Genomic DNA, 26,196 nt, shown 5'->3' with positions numbered 1-26,196 from the left:
TAATTGGTCACATTGACCTGTGAAAGCCATCTGGTCCTGAGTTTCTCTTTGTTGGGAGGCTTTTAATTACTGATTTAATCTCATTACTTGTCGTAAGTATGTTCAGATTTCTTGTTGCTTCTAGAGTCAGTTTGTTTGTTTCCAGGAGTTTGTCCATTTCATCTAATTTGCTGGCATACAGTTGTTCACAGTATTCTCTTATGGTCTTTTTTATTTCTGCATGTGGGCATAGCTCACTGCATTGCACTTCGCTTTCCTGTGCCTTGCGGACTCTGCCCTTTATACAGATTGAAGGTGTGTGGCAGCCCTGTGTGAAGCAGGTCAGTTGGTGCCATGTTTCCAACGGCACGTGCTCACTTCATCTCTGTGTCACATTTTGGTAATTCTCACCGTATTTCAAACTTTTACGTTATCATTATATCTGTTACAGTGATCTGTGATCAGTGATCTTTGATGTTACTGTTATATTAATAATTGAGGCACCATGAACCATACCCACACAAGACGGCAAACTAAATCAATAAATATGTGTGTTCCGACTGCTCCCCGGACTGGCCGTTCTCCCATCGTTTTCCCTCTTTTCAGACCTCCCTATTCCCTGAGACACAGCCATGTTGAAATTGGGCCAAATAATAACCCTCCGGTGGCTTCTAAGTGTTCAAGTGAAAGGAAGAGTCACAAATCTCTCACTTTAAATCAAAAGCTAGAAATGATTAAGCTTAGTGAGGAAGGCATGTCAAAAACCACGATAGAGGCCGGGCGCGGTGGCTCACGCCTGTAATCCTAGCACTCTGGGAGGCCGAGGCGGGTGGATTGCTCAAGGTCAGGAGTTCGAGACCAGCCTGAGCGAGACCCCGTCTCTACTAAAAATAGAAAGACATTATATGGACAACTAAAAATCTATATAGAAAAAATTAGCCGGGCATAGTGGCGCATGCCTGTAGTCCCAGCTACTTGGGAGGCTGAGGCAGTAGGATCGCTTAAGCCCAGGAGTCTGAGGTTGCTGTGAGCTAAGCTGATGCCACGGCACTCACTCTAGCCTGGGCAACAAAGTGAGACTCTGTCTCAACAAAAAAAAAAAAAAAAAAAAAAAAAAAACCACGATAGGCCAAAAGCTCAGCCTCTTGTGCCAAAAAGTTAGCCAAGTTGTGAAAGCAAAGGAAAAATTCCTGAAGGAAATTATAAGTGCTACTCCAGTGAACACACAAATGATAAGAGAGCAAAGCAGCCTTATTGCTGATATGGAGAATGTTTGAGTGGTCTGGACAGAAGATCAAACCAGCCACAACATTCCCTTAAGCCCAAAGCCTAATCCAGAGCAAGGCCCTAACTCTCTTCAGTTCTATGAAGGCTCAGATAGGTGAGGAAGCTGCAGAAGAAAAGTGTGAAGCTAGCAGACGTTGGTTCATGAGATCTAAGGAAAGAAGCCGTCTCCATAACATGCAAGAGCAAGGTGAAGCAGCAAGTGCTGATGTAGAAGCTGAAGCAAGTTACCCAGAAGATCTAGCTAAGATCATTGATGAAGGTGGCTACGCTAACAACAGATTTTTTTTTTTTTTTTTGAAACAGGGTCTTTCTCCACTGCCCAGGCTGGAGTGCAGTGGCACAATCATACTTCACCACAGCCTCCAACTCCTGGGCTCAAGCAATCCTCTTACCTCAGCCTCCCAAGTAGCTAGTAGTACAGGTATGCACCACCACACCCAGCTAATGTTATTTTTTGTAAAGACAAGTTCTTACTCTGTTGCCCAGGCTGGTCTCAAACTCCTGGCCTGAAGTGATCCTCCTGCCTTGGCCTCTCAAAGTATAAGGATTACAGGTGTGAGCCACCATGCCTGGCTAACAACAGATTTTCAATGGACATAAAACAGCCTTCTATTGGAAGAAGATGCCATCTGGCACTTTCATAGCTAGAGAGGAGAAATCTCTCCTGGCTTCAAAGCTTTAATGGACAGGCTGACTCTCTTGTTAGGAGTTAATGCAGGCCGGCAGGCCTCCTCTTCCTCTTTGATATCAAAAGAGCCTCTGGCTTCTGGGCAGCTTCCCTGTGCTGGCTCAGCACCGAGGACATAGCAGGTGCTCAGTGAATGTTCGCAGAAGGCAGGAAGGCAGGTGGGCAGGGAACCCTGGCTTCTCTCCAGGCTGGGCTGGGTAGCACAGGCACGTGGTGAGGCAGGCCTTTCCCCCATCGGTCTGTAGAATTGGCTGGGTTGCCAAAGCCCTGCCCAGGCCCACAGCCTCTCTGAGGCCAGATTTCTGAGGAGGAGCAGCCCTCAGGGGGCAGGGGATACCGGTGAGAGTCCAGGGGCTGATGGAGGGGACAGCAATAGTTGTCCAGCCAGCCAGGTGCTCTGCCCAGGGGCACAGGGCTCCTTGCAAGTCTTTACCCCCCCACCCCCTGGCTACTGTGTGGTCCAGAGGGCCCAGCACAGAGATACCCACCAATCCCTGCCCCTCTCAGGGCCTCAGTCATCCCACCTGTCACATGGGTACAATCATTGCCACTCCAGCCCAGCCAGCTCACTGAGGCCAACAGAGCCAACAGCACTCTGGAAACAGAGTCAGTGAGCACGTTCGTACAAATGAATGGAGTTGATATTAGACCCAGGAGCAGGGCCAGAAGGACAAGCTGAGCAGAAGGGAGGAGTAAGTGCTTCGGGCTCCTGCCCTGAGCCCGTGAGGAAAAGGAAGCAGGCTGCAGGCAGGAGCAGCACCAGTCCCTTCTCCGGCCTTGGTTTCCTCACCTGTACAACGGGGGAAGCACAGTCCCTGCTCCTTCCAAGGGCCTCACCGAGGCTTCAGTGAGAGGATGGGTGTGGAAGAGCTTTGCAAACTGTAAAGTGCAGTGCACACATGCAGGCCAACTGCAGCTCTGGGACCCAGGCCCAGCTGGGCTTTGTGGGGGTAGTCAACGTCAGCAATGAAAACACTGTTTGAGGCCCGGAGCCCAGTCCTCTGCACTCTCAGCTATCAACACCTTTGTCCTCCTTCGTCCCTTCAACTTCCCTGGCACCCTGTGTCGCTGAGGCCTGAGGGAAGAAGAGCTCCCTCTCTGGCCTGGGCCCCACACCCTCCCTGAGCCTGAGGCGGGGGCCACATCAGGCACATCCTCACAAGGCCCCACCCGCAGCCTCAGCTCCTGGTGACGATTCGCAAATGGAGTCCTGGAGGTGGGAGGGCCGTGGCCCTGTGCCTCTGATGACCGCCTTCCAGTGAGGTGACATGGGTCAGCACTGTTCCTGGGAGGTTAGAATGACCAGCGATGAAGCCTTCCTCGCAGCGCCCAAATCGGTCACCAGCCAGGATGGAGAGCACCTCCTGCCCCTCCGGGCACCCCAGACCCAGGGGGCCCCACCCAGGAGAGGCCTGTGCCGGCTTGCTGTTCCCCTAGGCTGGATCTCGGCTCCAGAGGGGGCGCCAGAAGAGGGCTGCCAGGAGAGCCCCCATGGGCCACGTCAGAGCAATGCCTTGAAGAGGAAGGAGAGAGAGGCTCCGCAGGAGAGTCCCAGGGCCAGGAAGAAGGTCATGAGGGCGCCGGCCACCTCCCTCTCATGTGGTAGCACCTGCCTGGAACACCCAGGAATAAGAGCTCTTAGAAAACGCTGGGCCCAAACCCAGAGCCAGCCCCAGGGCCCTCTGCACGTCCAGTCCGGGCTCTGACCAACCCGTGTCACTATAATTAGGCCCTGCTTTCTGGGCCTCAGTTTCCAGATCTATAAAATGACAAGGCCATCTCTCAGGGGTCCAACACTATGGGATTCCAGATTCCACTGCCTTCCCTCTTGACAAAATGTCCCCAATCTGGTCCTCCCTCTCACCTTTACTCTTCCCGGCTTCTCCACTCCTTTGCCCCTTGGGGAAATAGCCGTGACCCTGCTTTTGATCAAAACCTTAGCTCCCGGCCGGGCGTGGTGGCTCACGCCTGTAATCCTAGCACTCTGGGAGGCCGAGGCGGGTGGATCGCTCGAGGTCAGGAGTTCAAGACCAGCCTGAGCAAGAGTGAGACCCCGTCTCTACTAAAAATAGAAAGAAATTATATGGACAACTAAAATATATATATACAAAAAATTAGCCGGGCATGGTGGCGCATGCCTGTAGTCCTAGCTACTTGGGAGGCTGAGGCAGTAGGATCACTTAAGCCCAGGAGTTTGAGGTTGCTGTGAGCTAGGATGATGCCACGGCACTCACTCTAGCCCGGGCAACAGAGTGAGACTCTGTCAAAAAAAAAAAAACAAAAAAAAAAACAAACAAAAAAAACCCTTAGCTCCCCTTCAACTGAGAATTTTGGAGCTAGGCGGGCCCTAATGGATGACAGGCCAACCCATTTATTTTACAGATGGGGAAACTGAGGCCCACAGAGCGGCCCCAGAACCAGTGCATGGGCTACTTTACAAGGCAGGTACCTCCCCAGTTCAGTTCTCCTCTCCCAGCAGGTAAGTCCTCACCTGACAGGGGACACCAGAGGCCCGCAGACAGCTGAGGGGCTGGCCAGGAGCAGAAGCGGCCCTCCCTCCCTGCAGGCTGTCCCTCCTCCAAGAGCTAGCCCACCTCCCCACTCCCAGCTCGCTCCCCACCCATCCCGCAGACCTGGGCGCCAGGCACATGGTGAGGGACACCAGGTACCCGTTGGACACGGCAAAGAGCAGCATGAACGTGATGAAGTAGGCGTCCTGTGCGAAGAGGATGGGCAGCCGGGACCTCTGGGGCACGTGGCACAGCATGAAGAGCGGCACGAACAGGAAGCGCAGGCAGACCAGCAGGGGCAGCAGCCGGCTGTCCTCGTTGGGCTGTGGCAGAGGCTGGGGTGAGCAGGGTCCCTGGAGCCAGGTCTCTGCTCCAGGGACACCTCGGGACACCCACAGATGGACCCCTTGATCACTTCCTGACCTCCTCTGACCTGACCTACCCTCTGAGCGCTGGGACCTCTAGAGAACAAGGGGCTGCGCCAAGCCCACCCAGCAATCAGTCTCCGGTGTGTGTTTTCCATGGCAGAACTGGAGGGGTTTAGACAGCACCTATGGTTTTCAGACTTGGTTCCTCAGAGCACCCCTGGGGGCTCCACAGACCCTTTGGAGCAGATGGGGTTAGGTTGCTGAGTGGGACTAGAAGCTGGAGACCCAGGTCCTGTCCTGACTTGGCTCAGAGTAGCTCCTCATTGATCTGATTCATTTATTATATCTCTTTGGAAGATTTCATTTAAAGAAATAACACTGTGGCTAAAAAGCCATCCAAAGTCCAGTCCCTCACCTGGGATTAGATGCTGGGGACACAGAGGTCAGCTGGACATGGCTCCAGTCCAAGCCCTGGCATGCCCACTGCCACTTGGCCGGCAGGCCCACTGCCAGACCACGCAGCAGACTCCTGGAAAATCACCTCGTGTGCTCTCTCGCACACTCTGATCCCAAACTGCTTCCTAAAACCTCAGCTCCCCCAGGCCAGCTGTGCTTACCCACAGGAAGTAGGAGGTCAGGCTCCGCCCCAGCCAGTCCATGATGTTGAAGAGAAGGAAGCAGCAGATGGGGTTGAAGAACTGGCCTGGGAGACAGAGGGCTGGCGGCTCATCCTGGCCCCCAGCTCCCCTCCCTCGCCTCTCCCGTGTGCCCCTGCCCTGCCCTCTTCCGTGCCCCCACACTCACTCCACTTCCCCGGACTGGTGGAGCTGGTCACCATGGCTGTGATGGCGGGGAAGACAGACAGGGTGACTGTGAAGACCAACACAAGGCACAGCGCCGTCAGCCAGATCTGGGGGCCGGAGGCAGGGGTGTGAGCAGGCAGGGCAGTCCCAGGGCCCGGCCCAGCCAAGCCCTTGACTGGCCATGGCCCTGTGCCCTCAGGGTAGACACTGTGAGTACTAAGCCCCGTTTCCCCCAGGGATGGTGGTGGGGACCATAGCCAAGCCAAACCTTCCGGAAGACAACGAAGACTGAAGGTTTCCCTGGCACCTGGGGCTCGTCTGGCTCCAGCTCTGGCTCCAGCCCTGGCTCCTTCACAGGGTCAAGATCCAGAGTCAGGGCCACCTTCTGGGGACTGCAGGGAATCCCGTTCTTCTCATCTGGGGCAAGAAGGGAGGGTGGGGTCATGCCTGTGACCCAGGTTTCCTGACAGCCAGGCCTGACGAGGACAGTCCCAGCAGTTAAAACCAGTGGTCTCCCTGCCCCCCCGCCCCTTAACAGAGGACACACGCACAGCTGCTGGTCAGCACGAGTGCCCGGCAATGCGCTAAGCACCTTAGATGGATAACGCAGGGGAAAGTGAGGCTCAGAGGGTTTAAGTGGTTAAGTGACTTGCCCAAGGCCACACAGCTGGGATGTTGTGAAACCAGGATGCAAATTCAGGTGCCTCAGATCCAGAGCTTGCATGCATGAAGCTCTACTGCCTCCCATTTTATAGAGGAGGAAACTGAGGCCCAAAGAGCAGTAGGACTTTAACCCTACTGACTTTCCTCTGTGACCTCCTGCCTCTGCTCACATAAGGCTGCTGGGATGGGGCTCTAGTTGGGAACATAGGGAAGTGCTTCCTGGGGGAGGTGGCTCTAGCTCACTCTGAGTCTCCCACCTCCTGGCAGGGTCTCGGGGCTTACCAGACTGGAGGAGCTCGGCTTTGGTCTCCAGCTCGTGAGCTTGGGCCTGCAATGGTTTCTTGGCCAGGTAGTAGCGAGCAAACTTCTGCAGAAGGACAGAAAAGTGCTGGCCCTGCCTGGCGTGGCTGAGGTGTCCTGATCCCCCACACCACCAGCTTAAAGGTGGGGTCCCCTGGTGGCAGACTCCTTTGGGGATCAGGGCTGGGCCCAGGTCTCCTCCGTCTCCCCTGGCCTCTCTGAGGGCCTCAGACTCAGGACTGCACTGAGACACTGTGTGGGGGGCGTGGAGCCCGACGGCAGGCTCACCAGGTGGGGCAGGCTCAGGTAGCACACGATGGACACGAGGATGCCCACACACGGGGTGATGAAGTACCCCAGCGCAGAGGTCTGGGCGTCCACACCACCTGTGGCAGAAACTTCAGCTGCAGAGAGGTGACTGGTGCCATTGTCCCCCACAGCACCTTGGACTCTGTCCCACTTGTCATCATGCATTTCTCAGACACTTTCCCAGCCTTGTCCACTCCTCCCTTCATTGACAAGGTCAGGGATCTTGCACAGGGCCCTAGACCAGCCTTTCCCCTACATGTCATTTTTGCTGAGCACCTACTATGTGCCGGGAGCCTTCTCTTCCTGCTCGTTACAATCTGAGCAGGGAACAGCCACAGCCATGTGGCTGTGAGAGGCTATGTGCCTGGTCCAAGGCCCCCAGCCAGTGAGCAGTGAAATGATTCAAACCTAAGTCTACCCGAATCCCAAACCTATACCCCTCTCAGCCTCAACCTGCTGCCACATGCCAGTTGGCCTCAGGAATCCCGGCCAGGCCCCAAGGTAACCGAGCCCTCCCTGGTTGTTCCCTCACTGCAGGGCCCCAGACCCAGCCTCCACTTCCACGTCACCCCATCTTCTTCGTCTACACCCAGAACCAGGCATCCAGCCCTCTCACGTCCTCTCTGCTCCCCCAAACCTCAGAGGCCACCCCAGCCCTCCAGCCACCCAAGTCCACTCACTGGCCATGGACATGAGCATGGCAAGGGCAGCGAAGATTCCAGCCAGGCCCTGGCCGCTGAGGAAGAGGGTGCTGTAGGTGGAGGGCATGGTGCCCAGCTGCCCAAAGAGGCTGCCCTGCAGGACTGCACTGAAGGCTGTGGAGGGACAGGGACAGGGCTGCTGCTCAGCTGGGCAGGCCTCAGGGGCTCCCTGGAGGAGTTTTCGGCAGGGTGCACGGGGGCCTCTGAACTAGGCTGGGCAGGCGTGAGGTTTCCAGGGACCCAGAGCACTGTGGTGCAACACCCCCCATGCATCCTCATCATTGGTCTGTGGGGCTGGCAGCCAGGAGGCCTGCTCCGAGGTCACTGGGGCCTGGGACAAGTGACTCTTCCTCTCCCTCTGGGCCTCAGTTTCTTCCTCAGGTGTGTGCTGGGCTGCCCTGAAGCCCTGAGTGGGCTGGCTGGGGCGGTGCTCACAGTTGATGAGGCAGACAGAGGCCATGGTGATGCCGAAGAAGGGCCTGGGGCTCACGTCCACCTTGACCAGCGCCGCCGTCAGGGCAAAGAGCAGCAGTACAGCCAGCAGGCTGCCCAGGACCCGCACTGGCTCTGGGATGCTGCGCGGGAGGGCGGAGTGGCTCAGCCAGGCCCAGGCAGGGGAGGGGAGGAGGGCAGGGGGTTCAGCTGGGTAGGGGGCTGGGAGAGATGCGGGGAGAGGCGGGGAAGGGGGCGATGGGAGGTCCTCCTGGGCCCAGATGAGGCTGCCTCTCACCACTGGTACAGGAAGGAGTTTAGGAGGGTGAAGAGCAGCAGGGGCAGCTGGGACAGCAGTGTCACCCAGTTGTTGAAGTTGAAGGTGTCCTCAGGTTCCGTGTGGTTGGCACTCAGAGTCCCGGCTGTGCTGTTTAAGGGCCCCGCCAGCCGCCCCTGGAAGTACTGCCAGACAGGGAGGTAAGGTAGGGTCAGGACTCCCAGCCTCCCCCTCTGCCTCCCCCTCGCTTGTGACGCTTATCCTCGCACTGTCCCCGGCACCCGGCACACAGTCGGACTCCACCAACGTGCACTGAATTGAATGGCTGAAGCCTGGGACAGAGCCCAGGCCTTACGAGCCCCCAGCTCAAGAGCCTCTCTCTGGCTTTGACAGCCCCTCCTCCCCAGTGTTCTGGTTCCAGCCCCACCTCACTCCTGCAGCAGCTTCTAGATTCATCCATTCCATGGCTACTTATTGAGCACCTACTGTAAGCCAGGCTCTGGCCTAGGTGCCAAGCAACTGCACTCTCTCTGAGACACATATCCTGTCACTCTTCTGCTTAACCACCCCTCCGCCCCGCCCCCGCCCCCTTGTTGCCTGCAGGGCAAAGCCCCCCATTTCTGGAGCAGCATTTGAGGCCCTTCAGAATAGGTCCCAGCCTCCCCTTTGTGCCCCATCTCCTGCTCCGTCCCACTACGCTCTAGACACGCCAGGCTCTGGTGCATTTTCTGAAGTGGCTGGCCCTCTCTTGCCTCCCTGCCTGTGCACGGCTGTCACCTCCTCCAGGAATGCCCCCTCGTCCTGACCACTCCCCCGCCACTCTACACACACCTAGCCTACTCTACTCCCAACTTACAATTCTTTCCCGTGAAGAAGGAATTCCCCCCTCCCCTGGGGACAGGGCGCTCTGCTCCAAGCCTGGGCTGGCCCAGGTCGTGTTACATTATTAATAGCTAGCTCTTTGGCCTCTTACTGTCAGACCAGGGGCTGATTTATCTGGGTCCAGCACAGAGCCAGGCACTCAAGAGGCATCCAGAAAGATGTTGCACTGAGTATGTACGAATAGCCTGGTCCCAAAGAGAATGAAACCCCACGTTTCAGCCTGCGCTCCAGAGCGCCAGCGCTCTGTGGAGGCAAAGCCCTCTGCATCCCAGGGCCTGGTCCACTGTAGGTCCACAGTAAAAGTTTGTTGAATGTTTATAATTCGTGCTATTTCAAAGAAAACCAAAGGCTCTGGTAACCGACTTTTGCAGTGACTGGCTCAGAAACAAGACAAACAGAGGAGGCAGGTGGGTAGTTCCTTTGCTGGTTCCACAGAACCCCTGCTGGTGGCCTTGCCCCTGGGTCTAGGCATTCCTGACAGTGGCTTTCGGGCCAGGGGAGAGGCTCCGTGCTGCCGCGGACAGACGGGCATCATGGGCAACCACAGGCGGAGGGAAAGCGCCCGGTGGGCCTCAGTCCAGGCGGCAGGAGGGATGGACGGTGGTGTGGCCACGGGGCTGTCACTCCCGCCGCGAGTCTCACCGGGATGGCAGTGATGAAGAAGTTCCAGGGGAGGAGGGTGCCCAGCCCCAGGATAAAGAAGCTGATCCCGACCAGGTGGTAGCTGTGGGGATCAGTCAGAAGGTCACCCCAGACGCCCCCCTCGCCCCTCCCGCCTCCCGCGCCGCCCTCCGGAGAGCGGACTACAATCCCCATCGCCCCGGCTCGGGCAGCCAGGGAGCCGGCTGATGGGAACTGTAGTTCGACCGGTCTTCCTTGAGCCCTGCATCGCCTACAGGGAGCAGGTCCTCGCTGCCCACGGCCACTCGGGTCCCATACACACCCCACTCGGTCCCCAGCTCACCTGTCCTGCGGAGCGTCTCCTCGCGCCATGGCGGCGGCAGGGGGCTGCGCCGGGATCGGAGGCGGCGGGAGGCCGCACGGGCAGCTGCGCCCAGGCCGGAGGGCCGCTGGGGTAGCGGGTCGGGTCCGAATCCGGGTGGAGAGGGAGGAGCCGCAGGGAATCCCGGGCGGCTTCCCGCGGTCGCTGGCTCTGCAGGCTCGGACCTCGGCTCCGCCCTGGGGCGGGGACAGAGGGTCGCACCTCCCTTCTCTTTTCACCGCCGCGGGCAGGGACCGGCGGGTAGGGCATCCGGCTCGGCCCTACCTGAGGGTCTCGGGGTCCCGCCAGCTCCCCGAGCCCCGCGTGCGGGGGCCCGGCCGGGAGGGTCTCACCGCCGCCGCCCCTCTCCCCGCCCCCCGGCCCTCTCCGCGGGCATCGCCGGATCCCTGCAGGGAGGCGGAGGGGGGGCGGAGAGGGAGGGCGGGGGGCTACTCCGTCCCCAGCCCCACCCCCACCCCGCGCCCGGCGCTCCTAGCTTCGCCCGCCCCGCAGCCCGGCCCGCGCCCCCTGGCGCCGGCGTCCCTGCCGCGCCCTGCCCAGCTGTCACCAGAGCTCCTGCCGCGCCCCGCCCGCGGTCACCCCAGCATGCGCCGGCTGTCCTGGGGCTGAGCCCAGCTGGGTCCCCCGGGAGGGCTGGGAAAACATCAGCGTTACTTCCAGCGGCCCCAGGTCACACATAGTGTCCCACATATGAAGAAGCTCCCACCTCCCACTTTTCTGTAAAAAACTAAAAAGATTATAAACCATTGTGGTTTCGAATTGATCTGCTCCGACTCACTGTCACAATTTGCCAACGAGTGCGGTTTCTCCGCACTCACGGGGCATATCGCGGATTTCGGAGAAGCGAGAGGCTCCAAATCGCAAACTCTTGTCATAAGTAGTGAAATGTTACGGCGATTTCCGGGTTACCCGAGCTGCGCCGTGGAGTGTGCGGGGCGAGCCTGGCGCCTGTCCTGCCCGCGGCGCTGGTGTGTCGCGCCCCCGGCGCGGTTTGGCGATGGACCGACTGATCTCAGTCGGTCGGCTGAGTCGGCTATTTATGGTAGTGATATCAATTTTTCTTTGGAAAATCAATTTATTTATGAAAAATGAGTCGTTTAAAGAAAATAAAACATATCGGGCTGCAGGTGCCGCACAGCTTTGGCACAAGGTTCAAGAAAAGTGAAGAACAGAGGTTTGGGGAGCACTGTGCCAGCGCATGTCCGGGAGAGAACAGCCTGTCCCAAACTAGGGACAGGAGAGTGCTGACACCTTCTGGGACACACAAATAGATCGCTTTGGCTGGCTTGGTGGACGAAGCCTGCACTCCAGCCAGGCTGGTTAGGGCAGGCTGCCGAGGCTCTCAGCTCTGTCAGACTCAGTCACCCGTTTTTAAAAAAAATTTCAAATTTCTAAATTTTTTTTGAGACAGAGTCTTGCTTTGTCGCCCCTGCTAGAGTGCAGTGGTGTCATCATAGCTCACTGCAACCTCAGACTCCTGGGCTCAAGTGATCCTCCTGCTTCAGCCTCCCCAGTAGCTGGGACTACAGGCATGTGCCACCACATCCAGATAATTTTTTTTTTTTTTTTTTTGAGATAGAGTCTCCCTTTGTTGCCCAGGCTAGAGTGAGTGCTGTGGCATCAGTCTAGCTCACAGCAACCTCAAACTCCTGGGCTTAAGCGATCCTCCTGCTTCAGTCTCCCAGGTAGCTGGGACTACAGGCATGCACCACCATGCCCAGCTAATTTTTTCTATATATATTTTAGTTGGCCAGATAATTTCTTTCTATTTTTAGTAGAGACGGGGTCTCACTCTTGCTCAGGCTGGTCTCGAACTCCTGACCTCGAGCGATCCACCCGCCTCGGCCTCCCAGAGTGCTAGGATTACAGGCGTGAACCATGATGCCCAGCCTATCTTGTTATTTTAATTTGCCATTTCCTAATGACAGATGATGATGAGCATCTTTATATGCTACCTTGCTATCCCTAGATCTTCTTTGGTGGGGCATCTCTTTAGGACTTTTGCCCATTTTTAATTTGACTTGTTCTTTTTCTTATTGTTGAGTTTCAAGAGGACTTTGTATAGTCTGGACAACAGTCCTTTATCAGATATGTGTTTTGAAAATATTAATATTTTTCTCCCAGTCTGTGGCTTGCCTCTTCATTCTTTCAACAGTGTCTTTTGCAGAGCATATGGTTTTAATTTTAATGAATTCCACCTATCAACTATTTCTTTCACAGATTGTGACTTTGGCACTGTATCTAAAAAGTTATTGCCATACCCAAGATCATCTAGGCTTTCTCCTATGTTGTCTTCTAGGAATTTTATATAGTTTTGCATTTTACATGACCAATTATGAGCTAATTTTTGTGACAGGTCTAAGGTCTGCGTCTAGATGCATTTTGTTGCATGTGGATGTCCAGTTGCTCCAGCACTGTTTGTTGAAGACTGTCTTTGCTCTGTTGTATTTCCTTTGCTCCCTTGTTGAAGATCATTTGCCTATATTTATGTGGCTCCATTTCTGGGTTCTCAATTCTGTTGTATTGATCTATTTGTCTGTTCTTTCACCAATACTGCCCTGTCTTGACTACTGTACTTATTAAGTCTTTAAGTTGGATAATGTCAGTTCTCTGACTTTGTTCTTCTTCAATATTAGGTTGGCTATCTTGGGTCTTTTGCATCTTCATCTAAACTTTAGAATCAGTTTGTCAATATCCATGTATTAATTCCCTGGGATTTTGATTTGAATTGCATTGAATTTATGGATCAAGTTGCAAAGAAGTAGCATCTTAAGACTATTGAGTCTTCCAATCCATGAACATGGAATATCTCTCCATTTATTTAGTTCTTCTTTGATGTCTTTCATCAGAGTTTCGTAGTTTTCCTCCTGTAGCTCTTGTACGTATTTTGTTAAATTTATTATACCTAAGCATTTCCACTTTGAGGTGCTAACAAAAATTATAACATGTTTTAAATTTCAAATTTTGCTTATTCATCGCTGGCATATAGGAAGCTGACTGGCTTTTGTATGTTAATCTTATATCCTCCAGGCTTGCTGTAGTAATCAATTAGTTCCAGGAGCTGTTTTTGTTGATTCTCTTGGGTTTTCTATATAGATGATTATGTCATCTGCAAACAAAGACAGTTTTCTATCTTTTTTCCCAGTCCATATGCCTTTCATTTCTTTTTTTTTTTTTTTTTTGCCTTCTTGTGTTAGCTAGAACTTCCAGTACAATGTTGAAAAGTGATGGTGAAAAGGGACATCCCGGCCTTGTTCCTGATCTTAGCGGGAAAGCTTCAAGTTTGTTGCCGTTAAGTATGTGAGCTGTAGGTTTTTTGTAGATGCTCTTTGTCAAGTTGAGGAAGTTCTCTTCTGCTCCTAGTTTGTGTCATGAATGGGTGTTACATTCTGTCAAATGATTTTTCTGGATCTATTGCTATAATCAATGTGGTTTTTCTTTTTTAGCCTGCTGATGGGATGAATTACATTAATTGTTTTTCAGGTTATCTTTTCAAATATATTGAAAGATGTATTACACCATTTTGCAATATCTCAATTATGATGTTTAATATTTCCTTGATTGAATAAAGTAAGTCCCCAATAATATCAAAGAGTAAGAAAACATTTTTAAAGAATGTCTTTTGGAGAGCCATCTTACTTCCAAGGGAAAGATAAAATGTTCAAATCCTCCTTCATTGTCACTGTGCAGTTGAGGAAATAATCTGTCATTCAATGGACGCTCTTTATTTTACTATTAAAGTTGAACCATATGAAAATGCTGATGTTTGATCTTTTTATCCACAAAAATGTTAATTGCCCATGCTTCAACCTAATAATAATGTGGGAAAGTATTCATTGACTTATAGGGTCATAAGAAAGAAAGACCAAACAAAAAAAAAAAATAAAACAAAAACTGACCTTTGCTGCAATTGGAGGTGGCTGTCATGTCAGCTCTTAATTCTGAACACTGGTAGTTTAAAAGAAAGGTATTAATGTCTGAGAAGTAATTAGGGTTGAAATGTCATAATATCTGGTTTTTACTTTATTGACATATTATAGTTATCACATATTTATATTACATCTTATTATACATTATATTTTCATATAGATGGAAAAATGTGGCAAAATATTAGCAATTGTACCTCGGTTGTCTTTCTGTAGGCTTGAAGCTTTTTATAACAAAAAATTTAAAAAGTAATGACTTCTCTTACTTGTACTATTAGTTTAACCATTCATCAAGAAGTTGTTTGGGGGCTGGGCTTGGTAGCTCACATTGTAATCCCAGCACTTTGGGAGGCTGAGGCAGGAGGATCCCTGGAGCCCAGGAATTTGAGGTTGCAGGGGGGTAGGATGACTGGGCAACAGAGAAAGACAACCTCAACAAAAAGTTGTTTTTATATTTCCCCTAGCATTTTATTTGTGCTATACCAGGAGCAGTTTCTCTGAATAATACTGCCTGACTCCTTAAACTTAAAAAAAAAATCTGAATAATGATTCATTGTATAGCTAAAACATCATGTCACCTGTGATGAACATTTAGGTTAGGTTATTTCCAGTCTTGTGCTCTTATAAATAATGTTGCACTGAATAACCTTTGGGATTTTATCCATAGGTTAAATTCCTAGAAATAGAAAAGCTTTTGAGGATATGTACATCTATAATTTTAATAGATGCTGCTAACTTGCCCTCTGCAGAGATCACAGCAGTTTACGCTATTCCACTAGCTGTGTATGTTGGGGCCTGTTAGCCCATCCCAGCCCCCAGGGTGTTATTAAACATTTTGTTCTTAACCAAACTGTGGGTGGAAAATGGTATCTTGGTATAGTTGTAATTGGCACTTATCGTTTTGGTGGTTTAGCAACTTTTAATAATTTGAATCATATGAAGTTGCCATTTATATAAGTCAAAAGCAGTCACTATTGGCAATTTTATATGGTTCAAACTAATATATCTAAAAGCCTCTTTTTCTCAATATTGTTTATGTTCTTTGCCCATTTTTGGTTGTTGGTCTTTTTTTCTTCTTAATAATGAATGGTAAGATGTCTTTATATTTCAAGGAAATTAAATTTTGCATGTCATGTGAGTTGTGAATTCTCTCCCAGTTCACCATTAGGTGGTTTTTCTATGCAGATATTGTTGATGTTAACTTTGATCACCTGGTTAAGGTCACGTTTGCCAGGTCTATCTGGCATAAAGTGACTATTCTCTGTCCATGCTCTATTCGTTGCAGGCAGGTTGTCAGTGTGGCCCATGGTCAGGGAGTGGGGCTCTGAGCTCTACCTCCTGGGGTGGGGAGCATCTGTATATATTACCTGGACTTCTGTAAGGAAGATTTGTCTTTTCTCCCCTGTTTATTTATTAAATCATTTATTTATATCAATATGAATTCAGGTACATATATTTTGAGTTATAATCCAATACTACGCTATTTACTTTGTTGCTCACATTGTTCCAGCACTGGCTGCTGGGAGTTCAGGTTGGCTCCTGTGTCCCTGTGACAGGCCTTTTTTTTTTTTTTTTTTTTTTTTTTGTATTTCTTTGCTTTTTAGTACTAGTACTACAAAATGTTCCAGGTTTATCTTGCTCTTGCCCCAGTCCTGAATCAGCCCTGCCCCAGGAGCCTGGCTCCTTTTATTGCATAATGGTATTTAGAAACCCAGATTGGGCACTGGGAGCCAGAGTGACCTTTTAAAAATGCAAGTCGGATTATATCAATTCCTTGCTTATGATTTTGGATGGCTTCCCACTGTGTGCAGAGTTAGAGCTGAATCTATTCACAGCCTGCAAGATCCTGCCTGAGTAGGCTCCTGCCCACCCCTCCAGCCCCCCTTAGTCCACCAAGCCCCTGCCATACCACCTGTTTTGGTTCCTGGAATATTCCACGTTTTCTGTTCTCCAGGCCAGCATGAATGTTTGGTCTGTCTCTGAGCAACTCTGACTCCTCCTGAAATGCTCCTTCCTGAGAAAGGCCCTTTCTAATGACCTCCTCCTGCCCAATCCGCAAATCTGATTAGGCCTCCCTGTTGCCGGACCCAGTATTTTTTCTTCTGTGGCCTTCTTGCTAGCCACCAAAATCCTTTCTCTCCTTCTTTGGCAGTAATGGATTTGTAGCTGGGCATGTGATGCCTGCTCACCTTTCATTTCCCAGCCTCCCTCCCTTGGGTTTGGCTTTGTCCATCTGCTAAGTTCTGTCTAATGGAACTGGTCTGGAAGAGACGTGCCACTTTCTGCACTGTCCAGAGAAATTCCCATGAATGTCCTCCGTGGCCTTTTCCCCATGTTTTTTTTTTTTTTTTTTTCTGAGACAGAGTCTCTCTCTGTTGCCCGGGCTGGAGTGCTGTGGCATCAGCCTAGCTCACAGCAACCTCAAACTCCTGGGCTCAAGCGATCCTTCTGCCTTAGCCTCCCGAGCAGCTGGGACTACAGGCATGCACCACCATGCCCAGCTAATTTTTCTATATATATTTTTAGTTGGCCAGATAATTTCTTTCTATTTTAGTAGAGATGGGGGTCTCGCTCTTGCTCAGGCTGGTCTCGAACTCCTGACCTTGAGCCATCCACCCGCCTCAGCCTCCCAGAGTGCTAGAATTACAGGCGTGAGCCACCGCGCCCAGCCTTCTTTTGAATTTAGAGATATAGAACAAAGCAAGAAAGTGGAAAGAAACACAAAGCACAAAGGTATTCCTAAGTAGCTGTGTAGATAGTCATAAGTCTTAAGACCAGTATAAATTGCTTTACGCTGCCTTAATTATCTTATAATACCCTTTAGCTAATTGTGATACTAAAGTCCCCACTTACTGGGAAGTACTATGCATGCGTAAGTAAACGTGACACAGCTCTCTCTCTGCGTCACCTGCCAGAAAGGAATGTAAGGCCCCCACACACGCAGGCAGTGTGCGCCTCACCCTGCAAAGAGCTCCCGCCACCACCCAGGAGCGGGTGCCTGGAGGACCCCTGACTTGAGCAGGTGCGGGAGCCCAGTGTCAGTAAGCTCCAATCATCTCCTCTAACTGGCCAAGCTGGACTTGTCTGACTCATTCTTCGACCTCTTGGTGCCATCTCAGTTTGCAGGGCAGGTTTTCTATATTGTCCTGGGATTTTCCCGAACACTCGCCTATGGCATTCTGTTACGGCAGCCCGAACAGACTGACAGGTGCCCAGCAGGAACCGTGAGACCAACTTGGTGGGACACAGCCCTTCTTAACACGCTCACAGCCAAGTGAGGAAACGACTTCCCACAAGCAAGAACGAGCAGACGCGACCGTCAGGAGCATGACCTGCCTCGGGAGCTAACGACGTTTCTGGACCGGAAACACATTATTATCCGCAATGCCCTTCTCGGCAACTTAACGTGTTATCTCCATGTTATCCTAATGAAAATCTTAAAGGTTATTTTATAACATTTGAAAACTTTCAAAAATCCGTCTTGGTCTCCAAGATGACAGAGAATAACTAATGACAGGTTGAAAAAGTACCATGAAGCAGGACTTGCCCTAAGAATATCGGAGGATGCGACAACAGTATTGTGTGAGGGTCCAGCCAGGAGACAGGACCCACATGGTGACGTGAACAGGGAAAGCTGAATATAAAGAATTATTACCAGGGGACTAGAATGATGGGGGCCTGGCTTGTGAGAGTTCAGCTCTAAAGAGCAAAGGAATAGCAGATATGGGGAGCAGCTACGACCCTGAGGGCTAAACCAGAGCACCCAAGGAAGAGCCCCACCCAAGATGGGGATCCAGACCTTGGAGAGGGCAAGGCCCCGGCTCAGCGAGACAGACACAGCTGAGGTGCTTTCTGGCAAAGCTGCAAAGCTGCCAAGCTGCCAGCGGCTGTGCAGGCAGAAGCTGCTCCCCACCGGGTGCTGCTGGCCCCCCGTGTGCTCAGGGACTGGGAGCTAGAGAAGCCGGCCTGGCGAGAGGGGGTCACCGGAACACTGTTCCGCAGGGACCAGATGCTACGGAAAGCTGTGGCCTTTAAAAGCAGTGGACGTGGAAGTCGCTGGACTGTGGAGTTAAGGTGTAGACCCTGGAGACGGGGGAAAACCCACTCCATGGCTGTGAGCTCCTGCTCACGGAGCCGCTGTTTGGCCTTGCTACCCTAGGCTTCAAAGGCAGTAGGAGAAATAAAGCTTCATTTCTAAGTGCAAGTGCCGCTCTTTCAATGCAAAATGGTTCGGTATGTGATGACTTCCGATCTGTTGAAATGAAACTGATCTGTTTTGCCACAGAGATCAGCTGCAGGAATTTGCGAGGGACACCAGAATTACAGTAAGAAAAAGACGGATGACTGGCTGGACCCGACGACAGCCGGAATCATGCCAAGGTACTTCCCAGCTGGAGCAGAGGAGAAACATTCCATTGGCCTCCAGATGAAGCAGGCTGGTGATTCACTTCGAGATGCTAGCTGCTCTGTTCTGGACTTTATGTCAAAGAAGTCATATGATGCGTTTCTCTTACCGTTTCTATGCCCGGCTCTTGGGGAAAGCAGAGAGGAAGCTGCGCCGTGGTGCCAGCTGCTTGAAGTTAGATGAAAAACGAAAACTGAGCGGCCGGGCGCAGTGGCTCACGCCTGTAATCCTAGCACTCTGGGAGGCCGAGGCGGGTGGATCGCTCAAGGTCAGGAGTTCGAGACCAGCCTGAGCAAGAGCGAGACCCCGTCTCTACTAAAAATAGAAATTATATGGACAACTAAAAATATATATATAGAAAAATTAGCCGGGCATAGTGGCGCATGCCTGTAGTCCCAGCTACTCGGGAGGCTGAGGCAGGAGGATCGCTTGAGCCCAGGAGTTTGAGGTTGCTGTGAGCTAGGCTGACGCCACGGCACTCACTCTAGCCTGGGCAACAGAGTGAGACTCTGTCTAAAAAAAAAAAAAAAAAAAAAAAAAAAACGAAAACTGAACTCTTGCAGCATCTTTAGGAAGTGCAGACATGATGAGGTCTTTCAGCCTCAGTTTCTAACACATTTGCAACAGATTAGCACCACCTGGGAAGCCTTTTCATTTTAATCTCGGGAACAATAAGGCACGGTCACAACTCACAGTAATTTCTTCTGTCTCCAGAGCCTGCATCCTCTGAGTTATTTATGTATTTATTTATTTATTTTGAGACAGGGTCTTGCTCTGTTGCCCGGGCTAGAGTGCGGTGGCATCAGCCTAGCTCACAGCAACCTCAGACTCCGGGGCTCAAGTGATCCCCCTGCCTCAGCCTCCCAAAGTGCCAGGATTAAAGATGCAAGCCCCCATGGCCAGCCAACAACCCCATTTTTAAAATGGAGAGGATTTGAAGAGATCCCTGACCTAAGAAGATATATAGATTATAAATTAGCAAATAAAATATGCTCAATGTCATTAGTCATTAGGGAAATGCAAATTAAAACCACAACGAAATGCCACTTACACACCTATTAGAATGATTAAAATTAAAAAGACTTCCCTGAGTGTTGGCCATGAGGGAGCAACTGGAACTCTCATACTCTGCTTATGAGAATATAAAATAGTACAATCATTTTGGAAAAACAATTTGGGAGTCTTTTAAAAAGTTAAACACCTACCTACTACATGACCCAGCCATTCCACTTCTAGGTATAGTTCCAAAAGAAACGGAAGCCTGTGTCTAAACAAGGACTTGTACACAAAGATTCATAGTGGCTTCATTTGTAATAGCACAAAACCGGAAACAACCCAATGTTTGCCAGCAGGTTTTTGAATAAACAAATTGTGATATATTTATACAAAGGAATACTTCTCACAATTTAAAACAACCAACTATTGACACACAACAGTGTGGATGGCTCTCTAAATAATGCTGAAAGAAGCCAGACCCCTCCCCTCAAAAAAATAAAAAAAGAGTATCTATTGTATGATCCCACTCATATAAAATTCCACAAAATGCAAAATAATCTATAGTGACAAAAAGGAGACAAGCGGTTGCTTAGAAACAGGCTGGGCCCAGAGTGGAGGAAGGGGTTCCCAGAGGTCAGGAGGAAACTTTTGAAGGTGATGGAGATGTTCACTGCCTTCGTCGTGGTGATGGTTCCGTGGTGCACACATATGTTGAAACTTATCAAAGTGCACACTTTACATATGTGCGGTTTATATGCACATTTTGAATTAATGCATCAATTGGCTTCCTATAGCAAAATCTAATCTAGATTAGAAAACTATTGTAATTTAAACAGTGGACTATGGCCCAGCAATTGACAACAATTTAAGTGAAGGGATTGAGTCTCAAAACAGATATAAGTGTGTTCAGGAATTTTTTTTTTTTTTTTTTTTTTTTGACAGAGTGTCGCTTTGGTGCCCTGGCTAGAGTGAGTGCCGTGGCGTCAGCCTAGCTCACAGCAACCTCAAACTCCTGGGCTTAAGCAATCCTACTGCTCAGCCTCCCGAGTAGCTGGGACTACAGGCATGCGCCACCATGCCCGGCTAATTTTTTCTATATATATATTTTAGTTGGCCAGATAATTTCTTTCTATTTTTAGTAGAGACGGGGTCTCGCTCTTGCTCAGGCTGGTCTCGAACTCCTGACCTTGAGCGATCCACCCGCCTTGGCTTTCCAGAGTGCTAGGATTACAGGCGTGAGCCACCGCGCCCAGCCTGGAATTTTTAATTTTTACATAGAGTAAAACTCATTTTCTGACATCTAGTTTTATAACATTTTTACAACTGCACAGAGTCATGAAAACACCTGCACAACACAGGTGAAAAACAACTCCACTGCCCTAAAACATTCCCTCCCGCTGCCCCTTGCAGCCAGCCCTCCTCCCACCCACACACCCTCCCAACTGCCGATCTGTTCTCTGTCCCTATAATTTTGTCACATAAATGGAATCACGCAGTAATAGCCTTTTGGGTCTGGCTTCTTTCTGTTAGCCTGAGGCATTCGAGATGAAATGGCAATGATATAGATCACTAAAAGGTTAGTAAGTTACCACATTTTGGGAGAAAGTAATTGGGCAAAATAAAAAACGTGCATAATTTTTTGACTCAGAAGCTCATGGAGCCTGGGCTAACTTGTCACACCAGACAGCAAGAAGCTACAGAGGCTGCTAAGGTCATATTTAAAAGATCTCAGATGCCAACTTGAAGAGGCCAAAAATGGGATAATTTGAGCTTCAGTAAGAGAATAACGATTGCGACAGATTGAAACCCATCAGGTATGTTCAAAGCCATGAGATCATAATGATATTTTTAAAGTAACTGACCATCAATGGATGATGATATGATGCCAATTTTTTATCTTGCAAACCAGTAAATAAAAGAATCAAGCAGTCTGGTCAGAGTGGCTCACGCCTGTAATCCCAGTGCTCTGGGAGGCCAAGGCGGGAGGATCACTTGAGCTCAGGAGTTCAAGACCAGCCTGAGCAAGAGTGAGTCCCTGTATCTACTAAAAAAAATAGAAAAAGTAGCAGGGCATGGTAGCCCACGTCTGTAGTCCCAGCTACTTGGGAGGCTGAGGCAAGAGAAGTGCTTGAGCCCAGGAGTTTGAGGTTGCTGTGAGCTATGATGACACCACTGCACTTTACCCAGGGTGACAGAACAAGACTCTGTCTCAAAATAAAATAATAAAAAAAGAATCAAGCATTTATCCCACCTTGCTTATATAATTTGCACCACTGGGTAACAAACAACTGGTGAAAAGCTTGGCATGTTGGCTTTCTTTTCCTGGGTCAGACCGCGGACTTATCCCTCTGAGGCGTGCCGGGACGGAGCTTTAGTCTGAAGTCAGCGTGGAGCGCAGGGCTTGGGCGTGAAGAGAATTGGTGTTTCCTTGTAAGGCCATTCATTGCATGCTCTGATTGGCGTAGGATTTGGTTATGCCTCTACTGTTCAGCTGCACCAGCCCTGTGGCCACGGGGGTAAGAAATTCTTACAGGGCAGGCGTGGATGGAAACTACTTAGCGTTCTGTGCCTCGAGCCAAGAATTTAATGACATGAGCTTTTCATTTTCTTTAAGTTCTCCAGGACAGTTAAAAGCATCTGGCTTCTCCTGACAAGATATTTATGAATTGCAAAGAGAAACGTGGTCACTTTCCAGTGGAGAAACTCATTAAAGACTACCTGAAGCAAATGATCGAGGTCAAAATCATCAATAATAAAACATATCAACATCCTGTACTCAAGTTGCTGGAACATGCATCTCTCACCGGAAAGAAAGAGGCACAAAGCTGGAAGGGCCTTTATGGATTTTCCAGGCAGCACAGGCCAATGCGAATGTGATGCTCTGAATCATTTGCCAGGTGTGGCAGGCAAAACCCTGCCCCCCAGAAAAGACGCCCATATCTTAATCCCCTGAACCTGGCAGGCCGAAGGGGCTTGGCAGGTGTGTTAAGTGAAGCATCTTGAGAAGGAGAGATTATCCTGCATTATTCTGGCAGGCCCTGGGTTATCACGCGGGTCTTCATGAAGTCACAGAGGTGGCCGCTGTGTGAGTCAGAAAAAGATTTGATGGAGGAAGAGGCCACAAGCCAGGGGATGCAGGCGGCCTCTAGAAGCTGGAAAAGGCCAGGAAATGGATTTCCCCCTAGAGCCTCCAGAAGGGACACAGCCCCACCGACACTGTGACTTTAGTCCAGTGAGGCTCTTCTCAGTCTTCCCACCTCCTGAACTGTCAGGTAATAAATTTGCATTGTCACTAAATCTGTGGTAATTTGTTACAGCCAACTTTATGAGTTTCCAGTGTGTCCCAGATCAAGAAAAGATTCTCCAGCCAAACCAGGCTGCATAGAAGCCCTCTGCCTCTCATGACTCAGTGGATCCAACGACGCCAGATGAAGAAAGCATGTGGAGTCGATGGCAAGGCTATACAGGAAAATCGCAGTGCATTCCCTGTTTTTTAAATTAAACTTTCTATTTTGACATAATCGTGGAGTCATATGCAGTTCAAAGATAATACAGAGATATCCCATGTGTCCTTTACCCAGTTTCCCCTTTTGGTAACATCTTGCAAAACTAGAGGACAATATCACACCCAGGATGCTGACATTGATACAGTCAAGATACAGAACATTCCTGTCATTTCAAGATCCCCCGTGCTGCCCTCATGTGGCCCTACCCATGTCCCTTCCCCATCACCATCTCCTTCCCGACATCGGTAACCACTGGCAACCACTAATAGGTTCTCCATTTCTAAAATTTTATCATTTCAAGAGTGTTACGTAAATGGAACCATACAGTATGTAAGTTTTTGGGATTGGCCTTTTCCACTCGGCGAAATTCTCAGGAGGTTCATGTAGGTTGCTGTGTGCATCAAAGTTCGCTCGCTGTTACTGCTGAACACCCTTCCACAGTATTGACTATTTAGCAGATTGTGTAATCACTCACCCACTGAATGACAGCTGGGTTGTTTCCAGTTTTGAACTATCCCAAATAAATCTGCTATGAACATTCACGTACAGGTTTTTGTGTGAACATAAGTTTTCATAAATGCCAGGAGTGCAATTGCTGGGTTTTATGGGCCGTATGGTAGTTTCATGTTTAGGTTTTTAAGAACCAGATGAGAACAGATGGGAATGTGAAAGAGTCAATCCTTCCAGATGGATCCCCACTGGCTAACTGGGCCTAAATATAAAGCAGTGTCACCTGGCCAGTGGCTGACCAGAGGTCACACCCATTCTCTGCGTCCCCTGAAAACCCACACCTCTGTTTAATTTTGGGGTTTTCAGAGCTCACCTGAACCAACCAATCAGGGTTCAGCTGTATCGACTAATCAGAGCTAAGCAAGTTTGACTACGTCATGCATAAACAGACCTGATTGGAAACGTGGCGGGAACTTCGGCTGTAAAATTGGACACTTCCCTCTATTCTCTGGACTGCAAGTCCCTTGTACATCAAAGGCTATGTCTCCCGGTTTGTAAACTGTTCACTGGAATAAAGCCTCTTTCCTCGAAATTCCTTTTCAGAGAACTTTGTTAGAGTTAATTTGTGTGTAAGGTATGAAACAGATCGTGGTTCAATTTTTTTTTCCCTCTGTACGTCCAATTGCTCCGGCACCACTTGCTGAAAAGGCTGTCTTTCCTCCAATTAAGGAACCTTTGTCCAAAAATCATGGGGCATATTTGTGTAGGTCTATTTCTGGGTTTTCTATTCCATTCACTTGATCTATGTGTTTGTCCTTCTGCTGATACGATACAGTCTTGATACTGTAACTACATAATGTCTTGAATTCTTAGAGTGATTCTTCTCACTTTATTCCTTTATTTCAAAATTATTTTAACTATTCTAGTTCTTTTGTCTTTCCATATAAATTTTAGAATAATCTTAGGCCGGGCGCGGTGGCTCACGCCTGTAATCCTAGCACTCTGGGAGGCCGAGGTGGGCGGATCGTTTGAGCTCAGGAGTTTGAGACCAGCCTGAGCAAGAGCGAGACCCCATCTCTACTAAAAATAGAAAGAAATCATATGGACAGCTAAAAATATATATCGAAAAAATTAGCCGGGCATGGTGGTGCATGCCTGTAGTCCCAGCTACTCGGGAGGCTGAGACAGGAGGATCGCTTGAGCCCAGGAGTTTGAGGTTGCTGTGAGCTAGGCTGACGCCACGGCACTCACTCTAGCCCGGGCAACAAAGTGAGACTCTGTCTCAAAAAAAAAAAAAAAAAAAAAAAAAAAAAGAATAATCTTGTTTATAGCTATAAAAAATCTTGCAGGGTTTTGGTAGGAATTGAATCAATCTATTGGCATCGTTACTATGCTATCTTCCAATCCATGAACACAGTAATTCTCTATGTATTTAGATCTTTGATTTCTTTCATAAGTGTTTTGTCGTTTCGGCCTACAAGTCCTGTATGTGTTTTATTAGATTTACACTGAAGTATTTCCTTTTTGTTTTGAGCAATTATAAATGGCATTATATTTTTAATATCTGTGTCCATGTGTTCATTGCTAGTATATAGAAATATAATTGACTTTTGTATGTTGAGTTTATAACTTACCATCTTGTTACTCATTACTTCTAGGGTTTTTAAAATTTATTTCTTTGGTAGATTCCTTGGGATTTTCTATGTAAATAATCATGTCATCTGCAAACAGAAACAGTTTTGTTTCTTCTTTCCAAACTATATTTCTTTTGTTTCCTTTTCTGGACTTATTGCAGTGGCTGGAACTTCCAGTGCCAAGTTGAATGAGAGTGGTAAGAACTGATATCTTTGCCTTGTCCCCCATCTTAGAAGCCATTCAGTGTTTTGCCATTAAGTATAATGTCAGCTGTAGGGTTTTTGTAGATGTTCTTTATCAAGTTGAGGGAATTTCTCTCTATTCCTATTTTTCTGAGTCTTTATCACGAATGGGTGTTGTATTTTGTCAAATACTTTTTCTGTATCAGTTGGTGTGATCATGTGATTTTTTTTGCTTTAGCCTGTGTGATGGGGCTGAATTATGTCTCCCTTCTTCCCCCACCCCCCAAATTCCTGTGTGGAAGTCCCAACCCCCAGTACCTCAGAATGTAACCTTCTTTGGAGAGAGGGTCTTTAAAGAGGTAATTAACTTAAAATGAGTTTATTAGTGTGGTCCCTAATCTAATCTGACCAATATCCCTGTAAGAAGAAATCTGGACGCAGACAGAGGGACGATGACGGAAGATACACAGGGAGGAGAAGGCCCTCAGAAGGAGGCAGCCCTGCCAGCACCTTGCTCTTGGACTTCCAGCCTCCAGAACTGCGAGAAACAAATTCCTGTTGTTTGAGCCACGCGTTCTGGGGCACTCGGTGGCACCACGCCCTCTTCAGGAGACAATCCGTGCCCTGTTGAGAAATGACTTCCGGCTTCCTGCCCGTGAAATCGGACCACGGCAGCGTTCCGCACCGCAGTTTCTGTGAGAATGTCCGCCGGGCGCAGCGCGACGGTATTGCTTGCTTGCTTTGCTAATTAGGGTCCCAGGTGAAACCGCCGGTTCCTTTGTGCGCCTCCCCTTGCGGACGCCAGAGGGCGACACAGACGGCGGGACTCGCCCGCAGGCCCGCCCGGCGCAGCGCCGTCGTCGGCCGCGCGGTGGCGCCACGTCAACATGCGGG

The 26,196-nt window shown here is 49.7% G+C and overlaps 1 protein-coding gene across 2 annotated transcripts; it reads right to left on the bottom strand.

The window, feature by feature from the left end:
• Positions 1–1,883: 1,883 nt before the first annotated feature.
• SLC29A2 (solute carrier family 29 member 2) lies at positions 1,884–10,283 on the bottom strand. 2 transcript variants are annotated; one of them, XM_069470365.1, is made up of 12 exons: positions 10,164–10,283; positions 9,842–9,923; positions 8,339–8,502; positions 8,044–8,183; positions 7,588–7,722; positions 6,887–6,984; positions 6,581–6,665; positions 5,904–6,052; positions 5,637–5,742; positions 5,450–5,535; positions 4,588–4,787; positions 1,884–3,567 (listed from the first exon to the last, which is right to left on the bottom strand). In XM_069470365.1, the coding sequence occupies exons 1-12, from the start codon at positions 10,190–10,192 to the stop codon at positions 3,456–3,458; spliced, it is 1,386 nt and encodes a 461-aa protein (XP_069326466.1). In that variant the 5' UTR covers positions 10,193–10,283; the 3' UTR covers positions 1,884–3,455. The 2 variants fall into 2 exon arrangements, with proteins under 2 accessions (XP_069326466.1, XP_069326467.1); XM_069470366.1 differs by having other exon boundaries at positions 3,500–3,567; positions 5,904–5,984.
• Between the last annotated feature and the right edge of the window lie 15,913 nt (positions 10,284–26,196).

This window comes from Eulemur rufifrons, chromosome 6 (genome assembly GCF_041146395.1).
Source record: "Eulemur rufifrons isolate Redbay chromosome 6, OSU_ERuf_1, whole genome shotgun sequence".
Lineage (NCBI taxonomy): Eukaryota > Metazoa > Chordata > Mammalia > Primates > Lemuridae > Eulemur > Eulemur rufifrons.
This window is presented reverse-complemented; position numbering and strand designations above follow the sequence as displayed.

Bases quoted from the DNA above. Each gene is read 5' to 3' on its own strand.
- SLC29A2 (XM_069470365.1), bottom strand. From the start codon at position 10,192: ATGGCGCGAGGAGACGCTCCGCAGGACAG. The intron at 7,723-8,043 runs GTGAGCACCGCC...GTCCCTCCACAG, and splicing joins CTCTGTCTGCCTCATCAACT to CCTTCAGTGCAGTCCTGCAG. The intron at 4,788-5,449 runs GTAAGCACAGCT...CCTCTGCCACAG, and splicing joins TGACCTCCTACTTCCTGTGG to CCCAACGAGGACAGCCGGCT.